Genomic DNA, 26,334 nt, shown 5'->3' with positions numbered 1-26,334 from the left:
GATTAAGTGATTTGAATACTTCATGTAAAATGAATATGATACTCCCATTGGATGTTCCTCCTTGTACATTTTGTACATTATACTGAAATTGAGATCTGAGGATAAGTATTGACATTTAGTACTTGATCTGCAATAATGTGATTCCATTCTAGGAAATTTCTCAATGCTTTACCACTTCTTCTCTAAGCAATCTGTCACTCTCAACTAGCTGACGCCCACCCCATTTCTTATATTCAATAACACCGCATCAAGTTTCGACATTACTGTACGAATTTGTTGGACTGATATACCAATTGTAGAAATAAGCATAAATCTGCACACTTGCCATTTCTCACCTGATTCAATATTAGGCAAGAAGTAACTGCATCTGCGATTATTTTTAGATTCAGGATGTACACAAATCACATGCCGGGTTAGCCATTCTCTCTGTTTCTGTAAGTTCCCCATATCATAGAATGCTCTTCTTATTTGGAAACGTTCTGCTTCTGTTAATTTCTTACAGTCAAGCTCTTTAAATTCACAGTAAGTGCACTTACTGTTTTCCATTGCATCTCTTTTTGCAGGAATCAGTTTGTTTGTTTTTTCTGTGGTATATGCTTCCACCAGATTCCTTTTTTTTCTTGACCAAAGCATTTCTACTTTTAATTTCTGTAATCTTCTTTGGGGAAAACTGCCTAGGCTCTCCATCAACTACATAATCAGCAGCCAGTCTATCTTCATTACGATTCTCACATGCTTCCGGCATTGTTGCGGCTATGGAAGGAGGTTCATTTGCTTCACGTGGCTCAACGTTTAAGGGTGCGGTTGAGAGAACTGGGTATGTTACTTCTTCCGTCTCAGAAAATAGTGGAGGAATAGGCCCAGTTGACAGAAGCAAAGACATCATTTCCCCCATCTACTTCATTAACATCATGAATTAAAGGTATAGTTGGTATAAATGAAAAATTGGCCTCTGGGGTAGGTGGTTGACTTGAAGGTGCTGGGAACATCACTTCATCACAGCATACATCAGAAGGAGTAGTCAGTAATACCTCTGTTTCTTCTTCATTGGCAGTAGGGAATTTTGGTGTATTGGAAGTAAGCTGTGAAAAATTGGAATTGTGGTTATTACATTTATCTGATAATGTAAAATGATCATAACAGAGGAAGCATAAGCAAGTTGGACATGCTGCCCAAACCTCTTTTCTACAAGTGAAATTATCACAGGATGCTGGACGGTGCTCGTTTGAAGGTCTTGTTTTTTTTTTTTTTTTTTTTTTTTTGGACTGTTACGGCTTCCTGTAATAGATCAAATAAAACTGTAATTTAAAATAAAATATGATATACACTATTACAATGCAGACATTTGTGTAACAATATCTATTAAATGCATAACCCAGGAGCTTTAGATGTGCTTTACATACACTAAAAATATACAGTTAAATGTTACGTATATTAGTATACATAAAAAAACAGTCAAAATTAATACACCTTTACCAGAGTACTAATTATAGCTCGGAAAAGGGAACTAGAAACACACTTATTTTTGCACAGATGAAATAATTAATATAAGAATAAAACTTTGTCTTTTGTGTAGACTTTTCAAATACCTTGGCGGAAACTTACCTCCATGTGTGTTACAGTATGTTGCAATGGGGATATCGTCAGATTCAGAGCCTGATGAACTGGATTCCGATTCAATTTCTATTATTATGCCGTTCCATTTCTCCTTTCCCCATAGCATTGACACCTTTGATCCTTTTTTCAGTTTTGACGGCGAAATCAAGTCTTTGGCTGAGACCACATTTTTTGACTTATCCTTGTCCCACTGTACAAGTACATCAATGTCTGAATTAAAACTAAAAAAGAAAATACAATTCCACATGTACAATAAGATGCAAGTACAGTAGTACATAAAACAGAATGCTCCAAACACTGAATACAGCTAAAAAACTGTAATTGCCAAAAACAAAATTTGTTGATAGGTATAACTATATCAATATTAAACATTGTACATTTTATAGCATTAAATAATTGTAATATCTCTCATAATATTGTACAGACATCTTTGTTTGTACTGTATTGAGTTTCGTATCTGCAAAGAGAGGTGCAATAACGGGAATAAATGAAATTCTATAAACATGCATTTGCATGCATGTTTATAGAATTTTATTATTATTTTAAACACTAATTTTCAAAATTTTATTTGTGTTGCATGTCTTTTTTTTTATTTGATAAATCTAAGTGAGTACAACCTTAAATGCTATTATTTTTAGACCTGTCTTCTTTTTTTCCCCCATGGCCAGTTTGCAGAATTCTGAAATGCAGGGATGCAACTAGATGTGAAAAAAAGGAGGCGATTGAATATTTTCTTAATAACCTTTGTGAGGGATAAAAAAGGCATTCGTACTTTTGTTACTATGATTCATGGTGAAACTATTGACGATTCTTATTGATACACTCTTGCATGGACCCTATCAAGTTGAGGATATTCATAATCTGTAAAAACGTTAAATATGTGATATTCCCAATGCGATCAAAATGATGGAATATTCTTACTTTCCAAGGAGCTGGAGAAATTGAATTGTATACTGTAGTTATTAAGGGACATAAGAAATTTTGATTTCATTTACCACTATTTGTATTTGCAATTGACAATATTGCTTTCTCTACAAATAAATAAAATGATTGAAGTGTTAAAATGAAATAACCGTTTTGTTTAAACATTGCAGTGAAAATATTTTGTACTATATGTACAATTGAAAATATTTGTTCTCTCTGGGCCATGTCAGCTAAACCATACAGGCTCCCATATGGGCAAACCAATATGCCATCCATATGAGCCTCACATATGGGACACCTATATACCACCCATGTGCAGTTGCAATGGGTACCATGTTTGTCCCACATGGGGCTTTGGTGAAGAATACGAGGGGCCCCATATGGGCAGACCCATATTACATCCATATGGGCCAGCAAATAATGGGCCCCATATACCACCCATGTGCAATTGCATATGGGTACCATGTGCGAATCCTGTATGCCACCCATGTACAAATGCATAAGGGTACCATGTTGGCCCCATATGGGTTCTCTGAAAGATGTGGGCCCCACATGGGGCTTGGGTGCAGAATCCAGAGGGTGCCTTGAGGGCTAGTCCATATCATACCAATAGGTTGGGAAATATAGGTTCCATATGGGCCCCAAATGGGTTATACCTGGGCTATGGGTTAAACCACATGGGCCCCACATGTGGCTTGGGTGCAGAATCCGGAGGGTGCCTTAAGGGCTAGTCCATATCATACCCATGGGTTGGGAAATATAGGTTCCATATGGGCCCCAAATGGGTTATACCTGGGCTATGGGTTAAACCACATGGGCCCCACATGGGGCTTGGGTGCACAATCCGGAGGGTGCCTTAAGGGCTAGTCCATATCATACCCATGGGTTGGGAAATATAGGTCCCATATGGGCCCCAAATGGGTTATACCTGGGCTATGGGTTAAACCACATGGGCCCCACATGGGGCTTGGGTGCAGAAGGATAGCCCATGCTCAAGGATAGCCTATATGTTACCCATATGGGTCCGGAGAATATAGGTCCCATATGGGAAACCCATATACCACCTGTGTAAAAATGCATGTGGGTTCCATATGGGTCCCAAATGGGTTATATCTGGGCTATGGGCTAAATCAGATGGACCCCACATGGATCTTTGGTGCAGAATCCGGAGGTTTCCTCAAGGATAGCCCATATGTTACCCATATGGATCGGGAAAATATAGGTCCCATATGGGAAACCCATATACCACCCATGTAAAAATGCATGTGGGTTCCATATGGGCCCCAAATGGGTTATATCTGGGCTATGCGCTAAGTCAGATGGGCCCCACATGGACATTGGGTGCAGAATCCGGAGGTTTCCTCAAGGATAGCACATATGGTACCCATATGGGTCAGAAAATATAGGTCCCATGTGGGAAACCTATATGCCACTTACATACAAATTAATGTGGGTTCCATGTGGGCCCCAAATGGGTTATATCTGGGCTATGTGGGCTAAATCATATGGGTCCCACATGGAACTTGGGTGCAGAATCCGGAGGTTTCCTCAAGGATTGCACATATGGTACCCATATAGATCTGCATATCATGTTACCTGGGTATGCTGTCTCCTATCTCAGTATAGTAGTACTATATTGGTTACTAGGCTACGTTGCTAACGCTTTATCTATGTTTATGTTCGTCTGCGGTATGCAGATGAGTCTTGGGCATAATATGTTCATGTAGATGCTGAGTTTAGAAATAGACGAGACAAAACATTGGTACTGTTGTTAGTAGAGCTAGTACGAAGATGTATAATGCATAATGTAGCCTGCCACAAGAACAGTCTTTGTGAGTAATTAATCACACTTTCTACGATTTACACTATATAATAACTTGCTAAAATCACACTTATGTTTAACGTTTATATCGGATGTTACTAGCATTATATTACTATTGTCGATTACCAGTATTTCATACCGTACAGAATCAAAGTAGGGCATAGGCTTATAGCTGTCTGTGTAGGCCCTAAGCTTATACATAATATTGTTATAGACGTTTAATTATGACGTTTTATTATTATAACTGAGCCCTATGTTAATATTTATCGTACTGATTTACGCCATTTATGTGGGGTGGCGACCCCCAGGCTGTTCGATATACAGTTAAATATCTACACGTTATTGTGTGGATGTGGCTGCGTTTACGCTAGCCTATGCTTATTGCTATGCGTTTTTCATTTATATATTTCAGTTACCGCACGCACGCATACATTTATGTCATTGTTGATTAAACGGACTCAAAAAGCCGTACTTGTGTCTGTTGAGTTGCATTGACTGATTGTTGGTTAACTAGGTGGATAGCGGTCCCGGACATCCTCCGACGTGAGGCCAGCATAGCACCCCTTGACAAATATGCATCCTCTGAAAGTGCCTAAAATTCTCAAATTGTTTGTGCGCATTTCTTGTTACGGTAAGCCAATTTCCTCGGCCTTATAAATTGCACATTTTAGGGCCGACGAAATTAGAATTAAAAACACAAAAATATTTTGCGAGCTTCGCGCGCATTTTTAGGGCTTTTTAAGGTTTATTCTTTTAAGTTATTTAAACACACAATAGTCCCAAACTCAAGAAAGACAAATTTAAGATAGATCGTTTTAACCTAAAAGAAGGGCCTCAATGTGTATTGATGGTGTTGCAAAATAAAATTATGCAATTTGCTGTTATAGGCCTAATCATTCTTGGAATTGACATAACATTCAGTGTGAAATGTGGCTCTCTTTGCAAGCACATCCAACATCTAAGGAAAGAAGAGCTTAGATTGGTACCAGATAAAATAACTTTGTTATCAACATTAATACATTATGCTAATTTTTATCTTTGAAAGCGCATAATAATTTCTGTGTCAGTCCTTTCAAATATGTAAAGCTCCATTTTATGCCATACATAGTCAAAATATTGGGAGGATGATACAATGGACCATCCCCTTGTCAAATATTGGGGGATATTCCCCATCCCCCGGGATCTACGCCTATGCGCGGCCGCACCTTCGGCGCTCCATGCACCGCTGCCGAGATGCATGACAAAAATACCAACTCAGGGCCGAAACGACCCGGGGCCGAATCGACTCAGGGCCGCAACGACTCTATACTTTGTAGTAGCACTACAGTAAGCCTAGCCTAGTAGTACGCCTATAATAGGCCCTAGGCGGGTATTCGGGCTAGGCCCTAGGCCTAGCCTTAGTAGAACATTGGTAGACCATAAAATACGCAAGAATAACTGAAAGGAGTTGTTATCTCAAACATTGCGATAAGCACCAATCGAAATACATGAAATGGGCCTAAAGTTTTATGACATAAACTGTTCGCGCCACACGCTTCACATGATCGCAACTTTGCAAAAAAAGCCAAAATCGCGTGGGTCATTTCAATTGGCTAATCATGACGTAATATCATATATTAGCAATATCATATATTTAGCAATCGGAAGTTCAGATACGGTACCGTGTCTGTAGCCACGGCGAAACTAATTTCGATAGCGTAGCAGCTACTATGCGCAAGCTCAGTAGCCTCATATAGATTTTCTGGGAATTTCCAGATTTTGCTGCTGGATTGCAATCGTGTGCGTGGCGAGTTTTGCTATGGCGTCGCAGTAATAAGTCTAACTCCTCTTTACTAACGATATTTCAAATTCTGCTGAATATGAAAATAACATTTTCGTAAGTTTGAACAGCTGTAACTTATCTGTCTAGACTATTTTCACATTGATCAATGCGCTGCTACAGAACAAAGTGCATGTCCTTATCTGAAGACTAATGACCGATCGTTTCAGCACTGCAATATCCACGAGGTAGGGCACTACGGACATCTTTATCTGTTTAATTTTATAACAACAGGGATATATCTGAATTAGTTTAAGGAGTAGTTTAGTCTCTTTGTTATTATTGTTATTATGATTATTACTTTTTTATTTTATTTTATTGTTATAAGCATTTTCTCATTTGGCCTATTATTATTTCTTTGTAAAGTGCATAGGGGCAATGTGCAATATGCGGTATATAAATATAACGTTATTACTAGCAGTTTCTAATAGAAAGTAAAATGCTGTGAGTATGCAATTCATGTAAATACTAATAGATACTTCAGTACTCTGCCGTGATTTGGAAAAAGGCATTAACTCCAAAATCATAGTTTTGAGTTATTGAGCGAAACGCGTTTGTCGTTAGCCTTTTGTACAGGAAATGAATTCTAGTAATTTTTTTTGGCAAATATACATTTTCTCAGATGGCCTATTATTATTTCTTTGTAAAGTGCATAGGGGCAATGTGCAATATGCGGTATATAAATATAACGTTATTACTAGGAGTTTCTAATAGAAAGTAAAATGCTGCGAGTATGCAATTCATGTAAATACTAATAGATAGGCCTACTTCAGTAACATAAGGGTGTACTGATTTTTAGTTGCAGTATTAAACGTTTGTAGAAATGTATGATTTGGAGGCTGATAAGAATGGATTTCAAAAATGTTGTTTACAATGCTACAAAACAACATAATAATATATACTAATAGACATGTTAGTGGTCGATCTTGTTTTATTGTAACCACAAAATTATATGTTTCACAGTATTTAAATATGTAAAAAAAAAGGTTATTCACAATACTGCCCTGCTCTGAGAAAAGGCATTAAGTACATTTTTTTCAAAATTGAAATTTTTAGCTTATGTGACTCCTGAATGTCTAATCTATCACCCTATTTTATCTAATTTCCAAAAATATGTCTGGAAATATGAAATTTTATTTTAAAATTGGCATCATCTGCAAATTTCACTATAAATACTCTGAGAAAAGGCATTATGTGCGCGAAGCCTTACATACATGCATTGAATGCTTGACTTCACGCAAGACAGATAGTAAGTAACCAATCAGATGCTAGTATAACGAGTATCTAATTAATTAGATTGGAATCCTTATCAGATAATGCCTAGTTAGTAACTACTTTATTTCAAAGAATACTCTGAGAAAGTGCATTATGTGCTATATATTTTACGGCGTTCATTTATAATTCTGTGACATAATGCGATACTTTTGCCGAAATGATGCAATTTACAGCACAATACCTTTTTAGAAGTCTTTTGGAGGAGTAAGTACAATATTGTATTTTATAATGTTTCATACCTAATAAGTAGTAAATTTAGATTATTATTATTATTATTATTATTATTATTATTATTATTTAGTACTGTTGTATTATTTTTTGTTTTATCGACATTGTATGTTTTGTATTGTGTTTATTATTATTATTATTATTATTGTTATTATCATCATTATTATTACTCTTTAAGGCAACCAAGTGGTAAACCAAAAATGGACAGACACAATTTTCGCCATCGAGATCGTGCTCCACTTTGAGTAAGGGACATTGAGTAATGCAATTTTGAAAGAAAAAGTGTAAATAACTAATTTTTTTTTTAAATGTAAAAGTCGGAGCATTGTAAATAAAACTTTGAAAATAGTTTGTACTCATTTGTATAACCTATGTTCTTTGTATCATTATTATTGTAAAAATAATAGTTTAAATGTATATTATAACTTAATAAATATAAATTTATTAATTTTATATTTAAAATTAGCACACCATTTGTATACATATTTTTCTGCAAGTTATTGTTAATTAACAAGTTATAATCAATAAACTTTGAAATTGAAATTATAATGCTTTGTCTATTTTATTATCAATCGATAACGATTTAATCATTATGATATTCTAATTATCAATTGATAATGGTGATTATAATGATAATGATTTGGATGATGATAATGTGGATGATAATGTTTAAGAGGACGAAGAGTTTTAAAAATATGACATTCTAGTTACCGAACATTAAATAAAATAAGTTTAAAATATTTTCACTCAATCTTACCTCACCCCCCTCCCCCCGACAACACCGGCTCCTTCCCCCTCCCCTAACTGCATTTTCCTCATTTACACAATTATTAAATTTACCATTTTATAATGTCAGAGTATACTAGCCTTCAAGTTTTACACTAACCTTTGGATTTCATACCTATACTTCGGTTTTTAAAAATTGAATAGAAGATTTTGCGGTTTCAAGTATTTGGATATTTTTAAATACTAGTTTTCACCTTTTCTGGAGCAAAATTTTTATAAAATATATGTTATAAATCTATAGATTAAATTTCATATACATACACTTCAATAAATTAATAATTAATGCATGTTTATAAACACTTTTGCAGATAATGCCCAATTTCAAAAGTATTTATCTACATTCATAGTTATAAATTGAAATTATAATGCTTTGTCTATTTTATTATCAGTCGATAACGATTGAATTATTATGATATTCTAATTATCAATTGATAATGGTGATTATAATGATGATGATGTGGATGATACTGATTAAGAGGACGAAGAGATTTAAAAATATGACATTCTAGTTACCGAACATTAAATAAAATAAGTTTAAAATATTTTCACTCTATCTTACCTCACCCCCCTCCCCCGACAACACTGGCTCCTTCCCCCTCCCCTAACTGCATTTTCCTCACTTACACAATTATAAAATTTATCATTTTATAATGTCAGAGTATACTAGCCTTCAATTTTTACACTAACCTTTGGATTTCATACCTATACTTCGGTTTTTAAAAATTAAATAGAAGATTTTGCGGTTTCAAGTATTTGGATATTTTTAAATACTAGTTTTCACATTTTTTAGAGCCAGATTTTTATAAAATATATGTTATAAATCTATAGATTAAATTCATATACATACACTTCAATAAATTAATAATTAATGCATGTTTATAAACACTTTTGCAGATAATGCCCAATTTTAAAAGTATTTATCTACATTCATAGTTATAAATACTCTGAAAAAAGGCATTATCTCCATTTTGGCCCCCTTAATAATAAAATTAATGAATGAAAAGTATGTGGAAAATTTTTTAATAATTTATCTAAGAAAAAAATAGGTGAAAAAATTGAAATCATTTATACTTTTCTTGGGAAAAACTCAAACGCGTTTTGCTCATTTACTCAAAACTAGGATTTTGTTACTTAATTCCTTTTCTCAGAGCAGGGCAGAATAGCCTTCACAGTATTTAAATCTGTATTAAGAGAAAAAATATTTAACTTTTTAATATTTTCTCAATATTTAAAACTGTTTCAAGTGGATAAATGAAGAACATGCCTCACAGAAATTATATGCTTTTCAATTTTTTTTAAATAAATGCTTTATCCACAATTGTTGGTATTTGAGGTATTTTCCGTGTCCTCTGTTCCCTGGGTTGGTGTAGAAGGTCATCGTAATTATGTGATAGCTTGTAGGCTCCTTATCTCCATTTATCTAAACGAAAACATGCAACACCATCAATTTCATCAAAATCAATATTTTCTGTATCTTTTCTTTGTTTCAGGCATACCGGCACAAGGTATCAATCTTTTTGGAAATATGCCTTCGTCCATACATTTTAATTTTAATTAAAAAAAATTCTGTACTGGGCCCTTACTTTATCTTTAAATTTGTTCTTATATAATTATTCGCATCGTACTATACTTTGTGCTCCCTTTCATTGTTTTTGTTTTATTTATGGACGAAAATAAATGTCTTTTGAATTGAATTGAATTGAATTGAACCCACCAAAAAACCTGCAAACAAAAGTATATGTACAAATTAACATAAGATTGAACCACGACATTTGTAACCAAATTAGCACATAGAAGCTGTTTTACTAACATATATATTCAATATAATTATCGATTACTGAGATATTTTATTAGATGTTGATTTATTAGTAAGATATTCAGTAATACACCTACCTCCAAATATTACGTTAGGCCTAGCCTCAAACAGAAGAAACTAGCATGGCCTTCAGCCTAATTAATTATAAGCCCAACCATAACTAGCCTCAAATACTCATACACAATACAGGACACAATCACACTCTTCTAGAAACATCACTAATATGATGACCATAAACAGCATTAATTAGGCAATACGGACAAATAAGTGTTTGAAAATACAGTATTTACCAAATCAATTTCACAGGACACATGTGAAACTGACAAACTAACTATATACATGTGCAACCACCAATCTGCAAAACAAAAGTAAGCCCAACCATAACTATCTATACATGTGCAACCAATAATCTGCAAACAAAAGTAAGCCCATCACCCATGTGATGACTAATGGTCATCACTAATGTGATGACCATAATTAACAGCATTAATTAGGCAATAAGGACAAGTGTTTGAGAATACAGTACTTACCAAATCAATTTCACAGGACACATGTGAATCTGCAAACAAAAGTACATGATTGTGTAAATTAATGTGAGATTGAAGCGCAATATTTGTTACCAAATTCAAACATAAAATCTGTTTTACTAACATAATATACGGTATTCAATATAACTACAGATTACTATTATTTTATTCGATATTTTATCAGATGTTTTATAGACGCTTAGTTTTATCTGTTGATGTGATAATCACCGTATCCAAGGGGCATTGGTATGATTGTCGTTTGGATTTGAGAATAGTATTACCTAATATTACGTCCGCATAAGCAGTATAAGATGAAACTGTAATGACATTTACTGTCAGTTCGTTGGTGGAGAGTTTCGAAGGTTTGGGTTAATGGGAGACCTTGTCTCTAGCTGCGCTTAACTGTTAGTTCGCCTACATGTTTTGTAAAGCTATTCATTGGTTTACCTTAAATTTGCGTGTAGTATAATATGTTAACATACAGCTTCCTTTTTTGGTTTTAGGTGAGTAGCATGTACGACCGTTGTCATGACTATTTATTTTCATTTTTTTTTGGACAATTATTTATTTTACTTATTAATTAAACGAGGGTGAAGCAACTTGGTCTGTTTTGTTGAAAAAAAAGTAACATTCTTTTGAGACATCTAAACAGCTTTTCGTACCATTGATAAAAAAATATAAAAGTAGGCCTGTAAAATTATAAGGGCATTTTAAAATTGGTACTGTATGTTAATTCTATTCTTTAGTTGATTATTTTATTGTACAGGGTGTATTCCACACATTTACATACTACTGAAGTCTGGGTTATATTACAATGTTAAGTGAATCTGCATGTTGATCTTATTTCCAATATCCTCTCAATGTGTTGTGTAATAATCAATTTTTTGTTGTCATTATTTATTTGTTTTCTCGATGCAACAACATATAAATTTAATAAAAATAAATAAAACCATTCTCGCTTATAGAAACAAACAACAGTAATTAATTATCGGTTGATTTTAAATAAATAAATTTATTATTATTAAATAAAAATATGTGAGGGGTGAATTTTACTGTTTTTTGGTTTTTTTTAAATTAACATCATTCATTATAGGGGCTTTTGTTTTATTATTACTGTTATTATTATCATTATAGTAATATAATAATTTCTCAAATTTATCGACCAATATTACTGTCACCCATAATTTTACTATTGTGATCGGTCCTTATAATTGTTGATGTTTTGGAAACTCAGACAGCGTCGTATGATTTTTATATTTATTTTTTTAAAATAGCCAATTGCTATCTGATCAATATCTAATAAAAACCAACAACAATTAGGCCTACTTATGATTTTGTATTCCTATTTAAAAACTTCAAAGCTTTAAAGCTGCAACAAAGACTGCCTTGCCGATCCGATCAAGTGCATTGACAATTAATAAAATTTCAAATAACACAATCACTATAGTCGAAGAAATTTCTTTCTTTTTGATTTCTTTTAGGCCTATTTCATTTTCAAAAAAATACTCAAAACCAGATTTTGCCGACGCAAATAATACTAATAATACTAATACTAATAATAATAATAAAATAATATTATTATTGTTATTATGATTATTACAATTATGATTAATTATTATTTATTAATATTATTATTATTATTATTATTATTATTATTATTATTTATTATTATTATTTAACATTACAGTATAATAATCATCATCACAAAAAAGCAATCCACCAAAACTTTCAACAACAGAAAGTAATAAAAACATTTGTTTTGCTCATTTAGTGAAAGTCTTGAATCGTGTTTTAAATATACAATCCAAAATTGTATTTAATATGTTGAAGTTTGTCGTTGATGTCTTGGGTAGCAGAAAATTAGTTTTAGTACTTGATGTACATATTTGGAATCACCGTTTTGACAGTGGCACATAATATAGGCCCAGACAGAATTTTATCTCTTTTTACTATCTGTAAATTAAGATAGGCCTACATAAATTGATGCATTCTCAGTTGAATGCTTGTGTTTGTATGAATGGTAGGAAGGAGGAAAAGCGAATACTACCGACATATTTCACAATACCAACTCGCATCCGTATTTATTTAAATAAGCTTCCTTCCGATTTGAATACAGTAAATTATTGATCGACGTTTCGGGTCCATCATAGAACCATTCTCAAGATCAAGTAAATTGAAAAAAACTAAATACAAAAATACCAAGCAGTGACAGGAAGTATGTAATTAATTTACATATCAATAAGGCCTACTGTGTGGAGCCATTAGTGGAGCTAAGCAATAATAAGCCCTTCTTAACAGATTAACTAGACAACCAGTTTGGCTTTGACTGAATCAGTTTGTTTGTTAAGTGTGGGTTTCATCCAAAGCATTTCTTTGATTAAGCAATCAAACTTGGATTTGCACTTAGATAAAACCTTGAAATAATTAAGAGTTTCAGTAGCACTAATATCATGATCTTTTAAATGTTGTCCTATGTTACCTTTACTGTGCTCATCAATGCGTTGATAAGGGTGTCGACAAGTGTAGCCGACATAGCTTGCATCGCACAAGCCACATTGAAATTGATAAACAACGCATTATTCATGAACAATCTTAGGTTTACTTTCTTTCGATTTCAAGATTTCACCTATCTTCCTACTAGTGAATACGGGCATAATTTCATTATTAATCTTGCAGCTAAGCTGTTTAAGTTGTTGAGTAGTAGTAATAATATTATTGTTAGATGTATTAACAATAGATTGTTTAAAATCATTAATGATACTACTGATTAATTCCGCTGGGTAATTTAATCTATCAAACATAGTTGCAATATCATTAACTTTTTCAAGAAATAATTCATTGGTTGATGATAATTTGTAAGCTCTATTAAGCATAGTGTGTACAAGATTTCTTTTGTATTTATTGTCTAAATGACTATCATAATGTAAAAGAAGACCTTTGTTAGTAGATTTCTTGTACACTTTAGTTTCCAATGATGAAGTAGCTGTTTTAGAAACAGCCATTTCTAAAAAGTTTATAGAATTATTATGGGCAATTTCCATGGTAAAGTCAATAGCACAGTGAGAGTTATTTAAGGTGTTGAGAAACTGGTGTGCAGAATCCTCGTCAGGCATGAACACAATCGTATCATCAACATATCGTCGGTAAACTGTTGGCATTTTATCAGCTGATTGTAGGGTGTCTTCGAGGTTGCTCATAAACATGTTGGCCATTAGTGGTCCAAGTGGACAACCCATGGCTACACCTTCAACTTGCTCATATGGATCACCATCGTATTGAAAAAGTTGGTTTTTTGTGGCAACCGTGAGTAGATCGATCGACAAGACCTTGTCTGTCAATTGATAGACCAAACTGGACGTTAAACCAATCATGTTCAAAGGCTTTGTCGGCAAGAATTTGAATGGTCTCATTAAGTGGAACATTAGTAAATAATGAGACGACGTCATAAGAAACTAGCAGGTCATTGGTACCAATAGTAGTTGACCGTATTTCTTTAGCAAAATCGAATGTCTGGAATTGTGAAGTCATTGCTTGCTAATGGTTTTCGTTTCTCATCTAACCATTGAGCTAGTTTAAAGTTGTACGATTCAGTAGCTGATAGTTTTTGCCTCATAGATAATGTTTCCTTGTGGGTCTTGGGTAGACCATAAAGATGAGAAGGTCTAGAACCTTGCTGAGTGAGTGTGGTGGCTACTTCTTTAGGGAGAATATCATGAACAGTGCGAGATAATTGTTTCTCTTTCACTAGTAATGGGTGTTTGATTGGCCTACCTCGTGTTTTAGGTTATGTGTTACTAACAGGTATAAACTTAGAGGTGTTGTTGATCGACGCTTCACAAAGAAGTTTATCGTATTGAAGTTTATCCATAATAACTACCCCTGAACCTTTGTCTGGTTTGGTAATAATGATGTCATCTCTTTTCTTTAATTGTCCTAATGCACGTCTTAACGATCTTGGCGGAGATGGGTCCTTACGTTCGATGTAATTTAAAGCGATGGACTTCAGTGTTGCTGCTGTAAGAGCTTTCAATTCATCATTTACTAGCTTGGGCTCAATTCTCCAATAAGCCTTTCCAAAATTGGCTTGAATGTCCCTGCAAGACGCACGATGAGGCAGTGAAAACTGTAATCCACGACTGAGAACCAATTTCTGGAAAAAAGAGAGCTGATATGATGATAGATTGATAATATGCTCATCTATGTCTCGTTCTTTATATAATAAACGAGCTATCTTCCTTGAGTGACCACGCATCTCGCCTTCCATTTGTTTTAGTCGTAATTCTATCATCAATCTAAGGATGCAAATGTAACGAAAAGAAGAGCATTGGTTTTTAACATCCTGATACAGTCTGTTGATTTCCTTCCTAAGATCTTTAATCTGCTTACATTTCTGTTTAAGTTCTTCTTCAACAATATTTCTCTGAAACCTCTTGGTAGATGTTCTCCATCTTTTAGTTTTGCTGTGATCTGCTCTAGCAAATGTTGGGGTAACGTCAGTATTTTGGCAAAGTTGTAGAAACTCAATAAATGATTCACAACTAAAAAGTTTCTGACTGCAGCGCTCGAGCCTTCTGAACAGGTGTAGTTTTTTGTCATGTTTTAAATTACGAATTAAGAGACGCTTACTATGTAATTTCAAAACAAAATTTATTGACAAGAAAGATCGACGTTTCGGGTCCATCGTGGAACCATTCTCAAGATCAAGTAAATTGAAAAAAAAAAAAAAAACTAAAAACAAAAATACCAAGCAGTGACAGGAAGTAAGTAATTAATTTACATATCAATAGGGCCTACTGTGTGGAGGCATAGTGGAGCTAAGCAATAATTAGCCCTTCTTAGCAGATTAACTAGATAAACAGTTTGGCTTTGACTGAATCAGTTTGCATGTTAAGTGTAGGTTTCAGTTGTTTGATCCAAAGCATTTCTTCGATTAAGCAATCAAACTTGGATTTGCACTTAGATAAAACCTTGAAATAATTAACAGTTTCAGTAGCACTAATATCATGATCTTTTAAATGTTGTCCTATGTTACCTTTGCTGTGCTAATCAATGCGTTTAATTATTATTACTATTATTATTATTATTATTATTATTATTATTATTATTATTATTATTATTATTATTATTATTATTATTGTTATTGTTGTTATTATTATTGTTGTTATTTGAATATTAAAGGTATTAATTTACATTGCATTTAAATTGAAGGAGGGATGGTGTGGCCTGCAAAGAGGGCAAATTCGCTCAAATTCACCCAAAAATGGTCCGAAAGATGTGACAGTTAGAGGGGTTTTTTAAATTTATTTTATATTTCTAATACTGTATAAGCCTATATAAAATTTTTCTCCCCGACGATATTTTGGGGTTGGGAGGAAAGAGTGGTGGCTAGTGTAAGGTATATGACGATATCAATATATTTTATTGTATTTGTTTCTAAATGTTTTATATACCCGCCAAGTATCGTATTCTCATTGTAGTGGTTTTGTTGTATTAATAGATCTAACCGGGAATTGAATAAAATAAATAAAAATAAAATATATATTGTATTTATATTGTGTTTTGAGGCAACAGTGTGGAATTGTTTCCTCACGATTTTTTTTTTATTATACAATACTTACTACTACTGGTGTAGCCAATATCAATTCAATAGTTTTACTAACAACATTGCGTTTGTCTTTTCTCTGTTCAAAATCAGCCCAGAGACCATTCCAAATTCTTCAATCGTATTAATACACTTCTTAATGCTATTTTCATCTTTTACAAACAAAACGGTATCGTCGGCCAACTGTGCAATCTTTAATTCTATGGTATTGTTTTCTTCTGTATTTGGTAACATAATACCATTAATAGATTTGTCATTTTTTTTATTTAATTAGCCATGACTTCGGCAACCATTATGAATAACAGAGAAGACAGGACACCCTTGTCGGATACCTATGTGCATTTTGAAACTCTTTGAGAGCCAACCATTTTTGTAATAATACATTCTGTATCATTGTATAACACTTTAACCCAGTTAATAAAAGAAGGGCCAAAGTTAAACAAGTGTAGCGTTTCGATTAAAAAAAATCCTATTCACGGTATCGAATGCTTTTCTAAAATCAAGGCTTAACAATGTTCCTATCATCTTATTTGCACCCATATACTCAATTGGATCTTCAATAAGTCTAATATTCTCGCCACCAAAACGACTTTTTATATATCATTTTTGATCATTACTAATTATTTTTTCTGTAACATTTTGCAATCTCTTTACAAATGCTGCAATTTTATAGTCTACGTTCAGTAGGGTTATGGGTCGCCAGTTACTTTTCATGGTTTTCATGGTCACCCTTCTTATGAATTAGGTTTATAACACCTCTGCGTTGAGAGCATGATAAGTTTCCAGAGACATATTAAGGGCTTTACAAACTATGGAGCCTATCTTTGGCAAGAATATCTGATAAAACTCAACAGTAAGTCCATCGATACCTGGTGCTTTGTCTTTCTTCATACGATATATAGCGATTTCACATTCGTTTAAATTAAGCTCTCCTTCACATGACTCCCTTTCAAGAATTTTTTGGATTTAGTTAAATCTAAATATTTTTCAATATTTACAAATTTTATATTTTGATTTGAATATAATTTCTCGAAGTGTTTAACTTCTTCGTTCAATGTTTCACTAGAATCTTGTGTGAGCGTTCTATATTCTTCACATGACTCCCTTTTAAGAATTTTTTGGATTTAGTTAAATCTAAATATTTTTCAATATTTACAAATTTTATATTTTGATTTGAATATAATTTCTCGAAGTGTTTAACTTCTTCGTTCAATGTTTCACTAGAATCTTGTGTGAGCGTTCCATTTGACCTTCTTAATTTTATCGGTACCTGGTGCTTTGTCTTTCTTCATAGAATATATAGCGATTTCACATTCGTTTAAATTAAGCTCTCCTTCACATGACTCGCTTTCAAGACTTGTTAATTTTTTGGGTTTAGTTAAATCTAAATATTTTTTAACATTTTCAATGTTTATATTTTGATTTGAATATAATTTCTCGAAGTGCTTAACTTCTTCGTTCAGTGTTTCACTAGAATTTTGTGTGAGTGTTCCATTTGACCTTCTTATTTTTTTTAATTGTTTTTTGTTTCCATTATGCTTTTCGAGCCCTAAAAAAGTATTTCGAGTTAGTCTCTCCTTTTTCTACCCATTTTGCTCTTGAACGAATTTGATTTCCCCTCGCTTTTAATGCATATGTACTTTCCAGTTCTGCTATATTTGTACTCAGTTGCGATTCTGCTTCATGCTTATTTAATTCACTATTCATCTAAATAACATTTAATCGTTTAATTTATTTTTGTAGTTTTTCTTTTTTACTGTTTTTATTTTTAATTTTACCAAATGTTATAGCGTACTCCTTAACTTTGAATTTAATCATTTCCCATTTATCACTTGGGTTGAGAAAGTTTAGCTTTTGTTCAAATTCTTCAATGATTTCGCTAACTTTCTTGGTAAAAGTAGTTTCAAGCAAAAAGGAAGAATTTAGTTTCCATAGACCAGGACCACGTGAATCCTCACTTATGACTTATTTTAATGGAAACTACCTGGTGGTCTGTGAAAATAGCGGGTCTAATATCACATGAGGCAATGTATCCTGCGTCATGTAGTGATTTTGAGGCAAACATGTAATCCAGCCTCTTGAATAAGTTCGCTGACTTTCTACGTCATGTGAACTGGATTTTGTCTTTGTTCATGACCCTCCAACTGTTAATTAATTTAAATATATTCATAAACTTTTTGACTGCGTTTAAAGAATTTTCCCGTTTCTTTTTCCTCCCTTTTTGGTCCAATGTTTCATCTTGTATACAATTCATATCTCCACCCATGACAATATATATGTCTGAATGGCTATCACAGATTTTTTTTTCAGGTTTCTTAAAAAGTACTTCGTGCCTTATCGTCGTTGGGGGCGTACACGTTTACTGATAAGTATGATACACCACTAACTTTAAACTCACAATCAAGGCCTTGCCTAATGCAAATAGACACTCCTCTGCTAAACGACGTGCCATAGCTATGAAACGCTTCTCCTTCCCAGAGGAAGTCAGATTTATTAGTTGCATCATCCCTAAGATGCGAGTCTTGAACAAGGAAAATGTCTACATTGTTATCCTTTGCCCATTTAAAACTCGCCTTTTTTTAACTCGTAAACCCCTAACATTTAGAGACAGACAGTGTAAGTTTACGTTAATGTGTTTTTCAATACCTCTGTAATGAACTTTAAACGTATAAAAACAAATTAAAAAAACAAACAGCGTTACCGTAACTACGGGACTAAGAAACATTACACCAGAAGGATACTAATTACTCATGTAGATTTACTTCTCACCAGCTTTCTCTTCTTTGGTTTTGTTACAGCACTTGGCGAGGGTTTTGATGTTGTTTTTGTCTTTTGGGGCTCGGAGATAGTTACATTGTCTCGCTTAGATGCCGGGATATCTTCTTGACTGAACATTGTCGGCTTTGAGGTACTATGCGAAACAGTAAACGAAGTTATTTTGCTTTGGACATTGCCTGAGGCAAGACCAACACTAGGAGCGAAAACGTCTTCAATAAATGTATCTCGTTCTTCACTATCTGTGATACCATCAAAGCTGGAATCACTGTCATTTGTTTCGCTTATTTCGCTTTGATCCCTCAGACGCTCTGTTGAGTCATCTTCTTCATGTCTTCCTTTTGCAACTACTTTGTACCACATGTCTTTGATGAATTTTTCTCCCACCGACTGCCGAAAAAGATCATCTGATCTGCTTTGCTCGGATGTAAACATGTCTTGCAATGTGGATTTTATCGGTTTTGAAGCCACGTTGTGGTCATGGAGCTTGTCTTCTACTGGGTTTGCAAGATCATCTTTCATTTTTTGTGAGAGTTCTTTACAAAATTTCGCAGTGTGCCCCTTGTCTCCGCATATATGGCATGTAAATGGCCCCTTTTTAGGGCATTTATTTGCTCTATGGCCTGCTTCGTTGCAAGAGAAGCATTTGTTATGCATGTTTAGTTGATCTCTATCGAACAGTCTAGCGCTGATTCCATTATTTTTTTTGTGAATCGCAGTAGGCTACAACTGAACGGTTCAACTATGGCAGCTCTATCGCCATTAAAAAATCTAGGTTGCTTTTTGAAACCATTCTTTATTATTGTTATCTAAGATCATATTACTAAAATATTTTATCCAAGAGTATTTTGGGGTTCCATATTATATATATATATATCATATATATCATATTTGCCTAATAATTTTTTAATGTTATCGATCCATTTCGATCGTGTAAATGATCTAACCTCCATAAGTGATTTACATAGTAGTCTAGGCAATCTATCCTCATCCATAGTTTTAAGTCTATCAAAATATTTTATTCTAAATTTGTTTTGTATCGTTTCCATAGATTGCCACCCTAAGTCACCAAGTAAAGCTTCATTGGCAACATTCCTTGGTGCTTTCAGGATCATTTTAGCCATCTGATATTGCATGTTTTCAAGTTTGTTAACTGTTTACTGCCCGGGACCCAAACAGGACATGCATAGTTTATTGTAGGAAGACCAATTGTTTTCCACAATAAATCGCCATAGTATATGCTGTTGAAGTCTTCTTGGCCATCGATAATTGACTTGATATAAGCAATTACTTTATTTCCTTTTTTGATAACCTCTTCAATATGATCATTATCATTGTTTTTTCTTGATATAATTTTTCCGAGATATTTGTATCTATCTGTTTCACTTATAAGGTTGTTACCTAATTTCCATTTTCTCAGCTTATTTACTCTTTGGCCAATAATTAATACCTGTGATTTTTCTAAATTAAACTTTGAACTCTGCAGCTGCATCTAAGAGTAGTTCAAGGTCATGTTCATTTTCACCTATTAAAACTACGTCATCGGCCCAAAATAAATTTACAATTTGTGTGTTGAAAATATAAATTCCGAATTTTCTTTTTTTAATGATTTTGTTAATATATAGAAAATAAGCTAGGTGAAAGTGGACATCCTTGTTTAAATCCTTCCTTAGTTTCAAAAACATCATATTTAATATCATTAAAAATAACATTACATTTGACATTGGAGTACATGTTCTCAATAATATTTAGAAGTTTGCCCTTTATGCCTACATTTTTAATAGCCTGTATAAGTCCTTGTCTCCATACAGAGTCAAAGGCCTTTTTAAAGTCTAAAAAGGCAAGGTTTGTCTTCTTGCCTTCTGCTTGCCTTGTAGCAAGAATACTTTTTAATATAAATATGTGGTCTTCACACCTTCTTTTCATTCTGAAACCTCCCTGTACCTCTGTTAAATTGTTATGTTCTTCCAGAAAAAAGAATATTTAAAGCAATAATTTTGTTGTATATTTTAGCCACGCATGAATTAAGGGTAATGCCTCTATAATTATTCAGATCATGTTTATTTCCTTTTTTATATAATGGGATAATAGTACCTTCATTCCATTTGCCAGGGACAGACTCAATTACAACTAACCTAGAAAACAACTTAAATAGTGAAGAGGCCATACCATCTTCACCATTTTTATTAATTTCCTACGTAATTGAATTGACTCGTATTGTTTTTAGAGTCAGAAATAGCAAAATCACATCTTCATATGATATATTTATCTTATCTAATATACTAATGGGTTCTCTTGAGTAACATGTGACATAAATATCTCAGCCTCTTCCCTAATTTTATTAATATTACCAAAATGCATCTTTAGTGCTTCTTTCATGAGTACTGGATCTGAAGTTGTTGTATTAGATCCAGGGATAATTAAGGAGTTAATTTTTCTAGGATGTTGTTTTCCTTTTAATTCTGTCCAAACATCTTTGTTTGTGCACCACCCTTTTCCATTATGTGGGAACATCTCTCAACTCGTTTTTTTAAAGATTTTTTTGTTTAATTATACCTTTACAGTATTTGCGTTTATTTTGATACTCCTCCCACAGTGCTTGACAGTAATTTGCATTAAACTCTGGATTGTTTTTTGTCTTTAAATACTGACGGTGCCTTGTACATGCTAATTGCCGCTGTTCAATGGACCCTTCAATCTCTTTATCAAACCAAGCTTTATAATTAAGCACTATGTTTTCCATTGTTCCCAAGCTTCGTTCGCATTTAACTTACTAGGTTCCCAATCCTTAAATGCCTCATGAATTTTGCCTTTAAATTCAATCCAATCTTGTGGAGCGTTCCAAATTATTTTTTTCAGATTTGATTTGATGGGTTGGATCAAAGAATTTGGGTTTCTTAATTGTTTAAATTAGTAGATTATGGTCACTACCTAAATTAAATAGACAATACTCATCGATTAGGAACTCATGTATTGATTTGTACAGATTATCTGAAACTAGTACGTAATCAACAACACTTACTTTATCTTTGTGTTCTAGTGTATGTACCATTACATTTCTCACTACCATTTAGCATAATCAATTCACTATTCTCACAAAAACCGATAAGACTTTGACCATTAAAGTAAATGTCTGGGTCCCCACCATTAATTATGTCACCTACATGACCATTAAAGTCCCCAAGAATGATAATGTTTGCATTTACATCATTGTTTTGTAGAATTAATGTTTCTGTTACATGGTAGTATGTAATTATTCTCCTGTAAGTTGTCGATTATATCCTTCACATGGGAAATAACAGATACCAATATTGTAAATATTATCACATTATTGCCAAGCTGCACTTTTATCCTGAATTTTGTGTATTTTCTCTTATGATGAAGGCAACACCTCCTTGTGATTTAAAAAAATGCAAATCACACTGCGAATCCCTGTTTATTTCAGGTTCGGCATTTTCTTCATTGCCAATGGCCTATGGGTATCTGCATGGTCCTTGATTTTGCTTGTGTTCCATTGCGTTACAGGATCTACAGCAGAGAGGTTGTCCATGTCTACAGTGCTTTGTTGTGTGGTTACGTTCACCACAGTAGTAGCAGACTTTAACTTGCAAGTTCCAATTTGTATAGTGTTTTTTTCTCTGATCACTAATTATCTTGTGTACATTGTTAATGTTGTTGATCAGTTTTCGTGTTCCGTATCTGGTAAGGTGAAGACCACTTCTGTTCAAAGATGCTTTATAACATTCGCTATTTGCAAGTTTAAAGTTGCAGTCGTTATCTACGATTTGGCATGCTTCCTTTTCTGCAATGCCCTTTAAGCTATTGGTAAGGTTTTCTACTCTTGCCTGATGTACATATTTGTCTACTCCTGGACAGATTGTCGATACAATTACTTTGGTAGCAGGTGTTTTAGCTTTGATTTCCCGTATCAGTGACTGATATTCTTGTGGTGCGCTATTTACTTGTTGGTCGTTAGCACAATTATTTGTGCCACAATGCAATACGACAGCTTTATAATTATCAAAATTTTCAGTTTTTAGTGTGTCTTTTATATCATTGATTCTAGCTCCTGGCAAGCAAGTAACTTTAGTTTGATCCAGGCCCTTCTCTGCAATATGCTTAATAATTGAGTCTCTAACTAATAGTGTTTGCAATGGTTTTTTGTCACTAGGTGGTGCTGGTCCACCGTCCGACTGGTGATTAATGCTGTTGCTATTATTTTCTGTTGGCTTTGCCTGAGTTACATTACGTAACATTTTACTTTGTGCATTAACAGTGGCCATAAGTCTATCATTCTCTGCTCTTAGGTAATCATTCTCCAGTCTAATCTGTCGGAGGCCACAAGGTCATTGATAGAAAATTTCAAATCCGCAATTGTAGAAGGAAGTTTCTTACATATCGAGCAAAACCATATTGCAGGTCTTCATCCTAATGTATTTACACCTACACATTCTGGGTGAAACTCGCATAGACACAGGAAGCATTCAAGCAATTCTCCATTAAATGTTTTCACAGCACAAGTTGTAACACATCTATTAACATCCGGGGTTATTGAAAGAGAGGCAGACTTGGGAATCATCGATGATGCTGACTTAGATGTTGGAGATGAATTAGGTGTTGTAGGAGCCTTGCTCACTTTACGTTTACTGTTCGTCATAGTTGATATTAAATTATAGCAAATTTAACCACAAATAAAATGTACAGGCCTATCCAAAACAATGCAATGTGTCCATCAGAAAACAAAGCCAAGCTTCTTTTAAAAGGCCAAGGTTCCTTTCCAAGCAATGGTTGCTTATCAGGTTCTGATAAGCAGCAGTATCTCTGGCTTCAGTTCTAAAAATGAGGCTTCCAAAATGGTAGTTGGGCCTAGCATTAAAAAATGAAATACAGATTAACCAAACCTTCAATCCAGCTGAATTGTGTATCCTTTAAGTCTGTAAAATACCTTCTTTAAAATGACATTGTTTTCACAGCCAAAACATACTTATATTTGGTAAAATTCAGAGATTTTAAGACCACTAAAAACATACCATGTGGATGGCTCTGAAGCGCCCTCTTACTAACTAACTGTAGTTGTGACCGGCACCTTATTGGCTGGCATTGAATATTTATTGGGCTTAAACAGTATCGTTTCCGGATGAACTGAGCACTGGCAAAAAACCTTTTAGATGAATGTAAATCCAAACAAGAGAGTTGAATCTCCAAACAAAACAAAGTATAACTTCTTCACTAGGAATCCTATAGACTTCTCTATTCTTATAAAAATCAGATTTCAGTACTGTGGTCAATTGTACCGTGGTTGAGTATGACCACAATCAATCAATCAATCAAATGTTTCCCTTTTCCTTGTTTCTAACTGCATTTCATGAGAAAATTTTAGCATTTCATTTTTTTATATACCGTACCCGCCAAGTATCGTATTTTCATTGTAATTGTTTTGTTGTATTAATAGATCTACCCGGATATTGAATAAAAAAAAAATAAAAATAAAATATATATTGTATTTATATTGTTTTTGGAGGAAACAGTGTGGAATTGTTTCCTCACGATTCTTTATTATACAGTACTTACTACTACTAGTGTAGCAAATATATTCAAGGGTTTTGCTTTGAAAGTCGTTACAAATACAACTATCCAATAGCTGGCCGTCACAGTGTATGGTTCGTAGGCGGGAAGTTTGCTTAGTCCGACCAATCAAAATGAAGGCCATTGCTTAAGCCATATTGGAAGCCTAATTAGCATAGATCTTCATATATAAATATATACGAGACTGACTGCATGCGTTGCATTTGACTTTAGATGATAGCGGAGGCGATGTGGGTAACACAGCACTGTGCTGAAAGCGGATACGATTATATTAAAATTGAATTGCATATAGCATTATCGGTGACATTGAATATATTATTTTCAAACGTTTCTTAAACTATAGATCAGAGAATAAAATATCCATTTTATTTTCAAGTGCTATAGTGATCTTAATATAGGCCTACAAAATTTTATTGATTTTGAATTCTCGAAATATCAATTCTGTCATTTTACAACCTATTATTATTTCCCTGTATATTGAACAACATATACAGTATACAGTTTTAAATAATTTACCTTGGCTCTTTGTTATATACTTTATTCAGTAGTTTTAATGCATGAATGTTATTTCGGTGACGATTTCCTTATATTTTATTGTTTCTAACTGCATTTCATGAGAACATTTCAGCATTTCATTTTTTATGTTTTATATACCCGCCAAATATCGTATTCTCATTGTAATGGTTTTGTTGTATTAATAGATCTACCCGGATATTGAATAAAAAATAAGTAAAAATAAAATACCACAATTTGAGTGAATTCTGTAATTAATTTATTTTGTAATTTAGAGGCATATGCAGATATATGAAACACTCTAACAGGCCTAATTTTTTTTTTGGAAAAATCTTAACATTAGGAACCATTATCTTATGGAACATTGGCAAAAAATTTTGGCAATATTCTCAAGTTCAATTGCCAATCAATTTTGATTGATTTGAATTGAATTTATTCATTATTCATGTAATTAAAACAACAGGACAAGAAAGGCAAAATTGCAATAAACAACCCTGATTAATAGGATAAGCCATAAAATGTAACAACTACAATACTTCCGTGTGGGTCCCATAAAAACGATTTCAAAATGCGCAGTAAACAAGAGTAAAGAACAAAGCACAGACAACGTCTAAAAGGCAATAAAATGCAATGGAATATTCAGTAAAGCTGGCCTAAACATAATGTTTTTAAAATTTGATATGCAGAGAGGGACATACTGCCATACCAAATAATCTGATGTCTGATGTTTACTGTCGCTTCATTATCAAAGTCAATTAGCTTACAGAGTACTGGTGGTATATCGCTACCCATCTTTTTTATCTTTTGTTTTCCCACTCTGGGCATATATCTACTGCGATTGGCTAAAAATGGAAGAGCACTCATACGTCACGATGCAAAGCCTGGCAGCGCACAAGGCGGTAACAAGGACAATCTTCGCGCTGCTGTTGTAGCAGTGATGAGAATTAGGTCATCGTCGTTGTCTGCGGACGCGATTTGAAGTATTACCAAGACTAAAACACATTAAAAATCGTATTTTTTCTGCTTATTTTTATGGCTTTTGTT

At 33.6% G+C, this 26,334-nt stretch overlaps 1 protein-coding gene across 1 annotated transcript; it reads right to left on the bottom strand.

Annotated features, from left to right (window-relative positions):
• Positions 1-836: 836 nt before the first annotated feature.
• Positions 837-13,356, bottom strand: LOC117114537. The gene is made up of 4 exons (XM_033258214.1): positions 13,294-13,356; positions 10,818-10,846; positions 1,590-1,838; positions 837-1,233 (listed from the first exon to the last, which is right to left on the bottom strand). The coding sequence occupies exons 1-4, from the start codon at positions 13,354-13,356 to the stop codon at positions 837-839; spliced, it is 738 nt and encodes a 245-aa protein (XP_033114105.1).
• Positions 13,357-26,334: the final 12,978 nt, after the last annotated feature.

This window comes from Anneissia japonica, unplaced genomic scaffold (genome assembly GCF_011630105.1).
Source record: "Anneissia japonica isolate Jap-2015-1 unplaced genomic scaffold, ASM1163010v1 scaffold1693_len225059_cov107, whole genome shotgun sequence".
In the NCBI taxonomy this organism is placed as follows: Eukaryota; Metazoa; Echinodermata; class Crinoidea; order Comatulida; family Comatulidae; genus Anneissia; species Anneissia japonica.
Note: the sequence above shows the minus strand (reverse complement) of the source record. Positions and strands in the feature narration are given on the sequence as shown.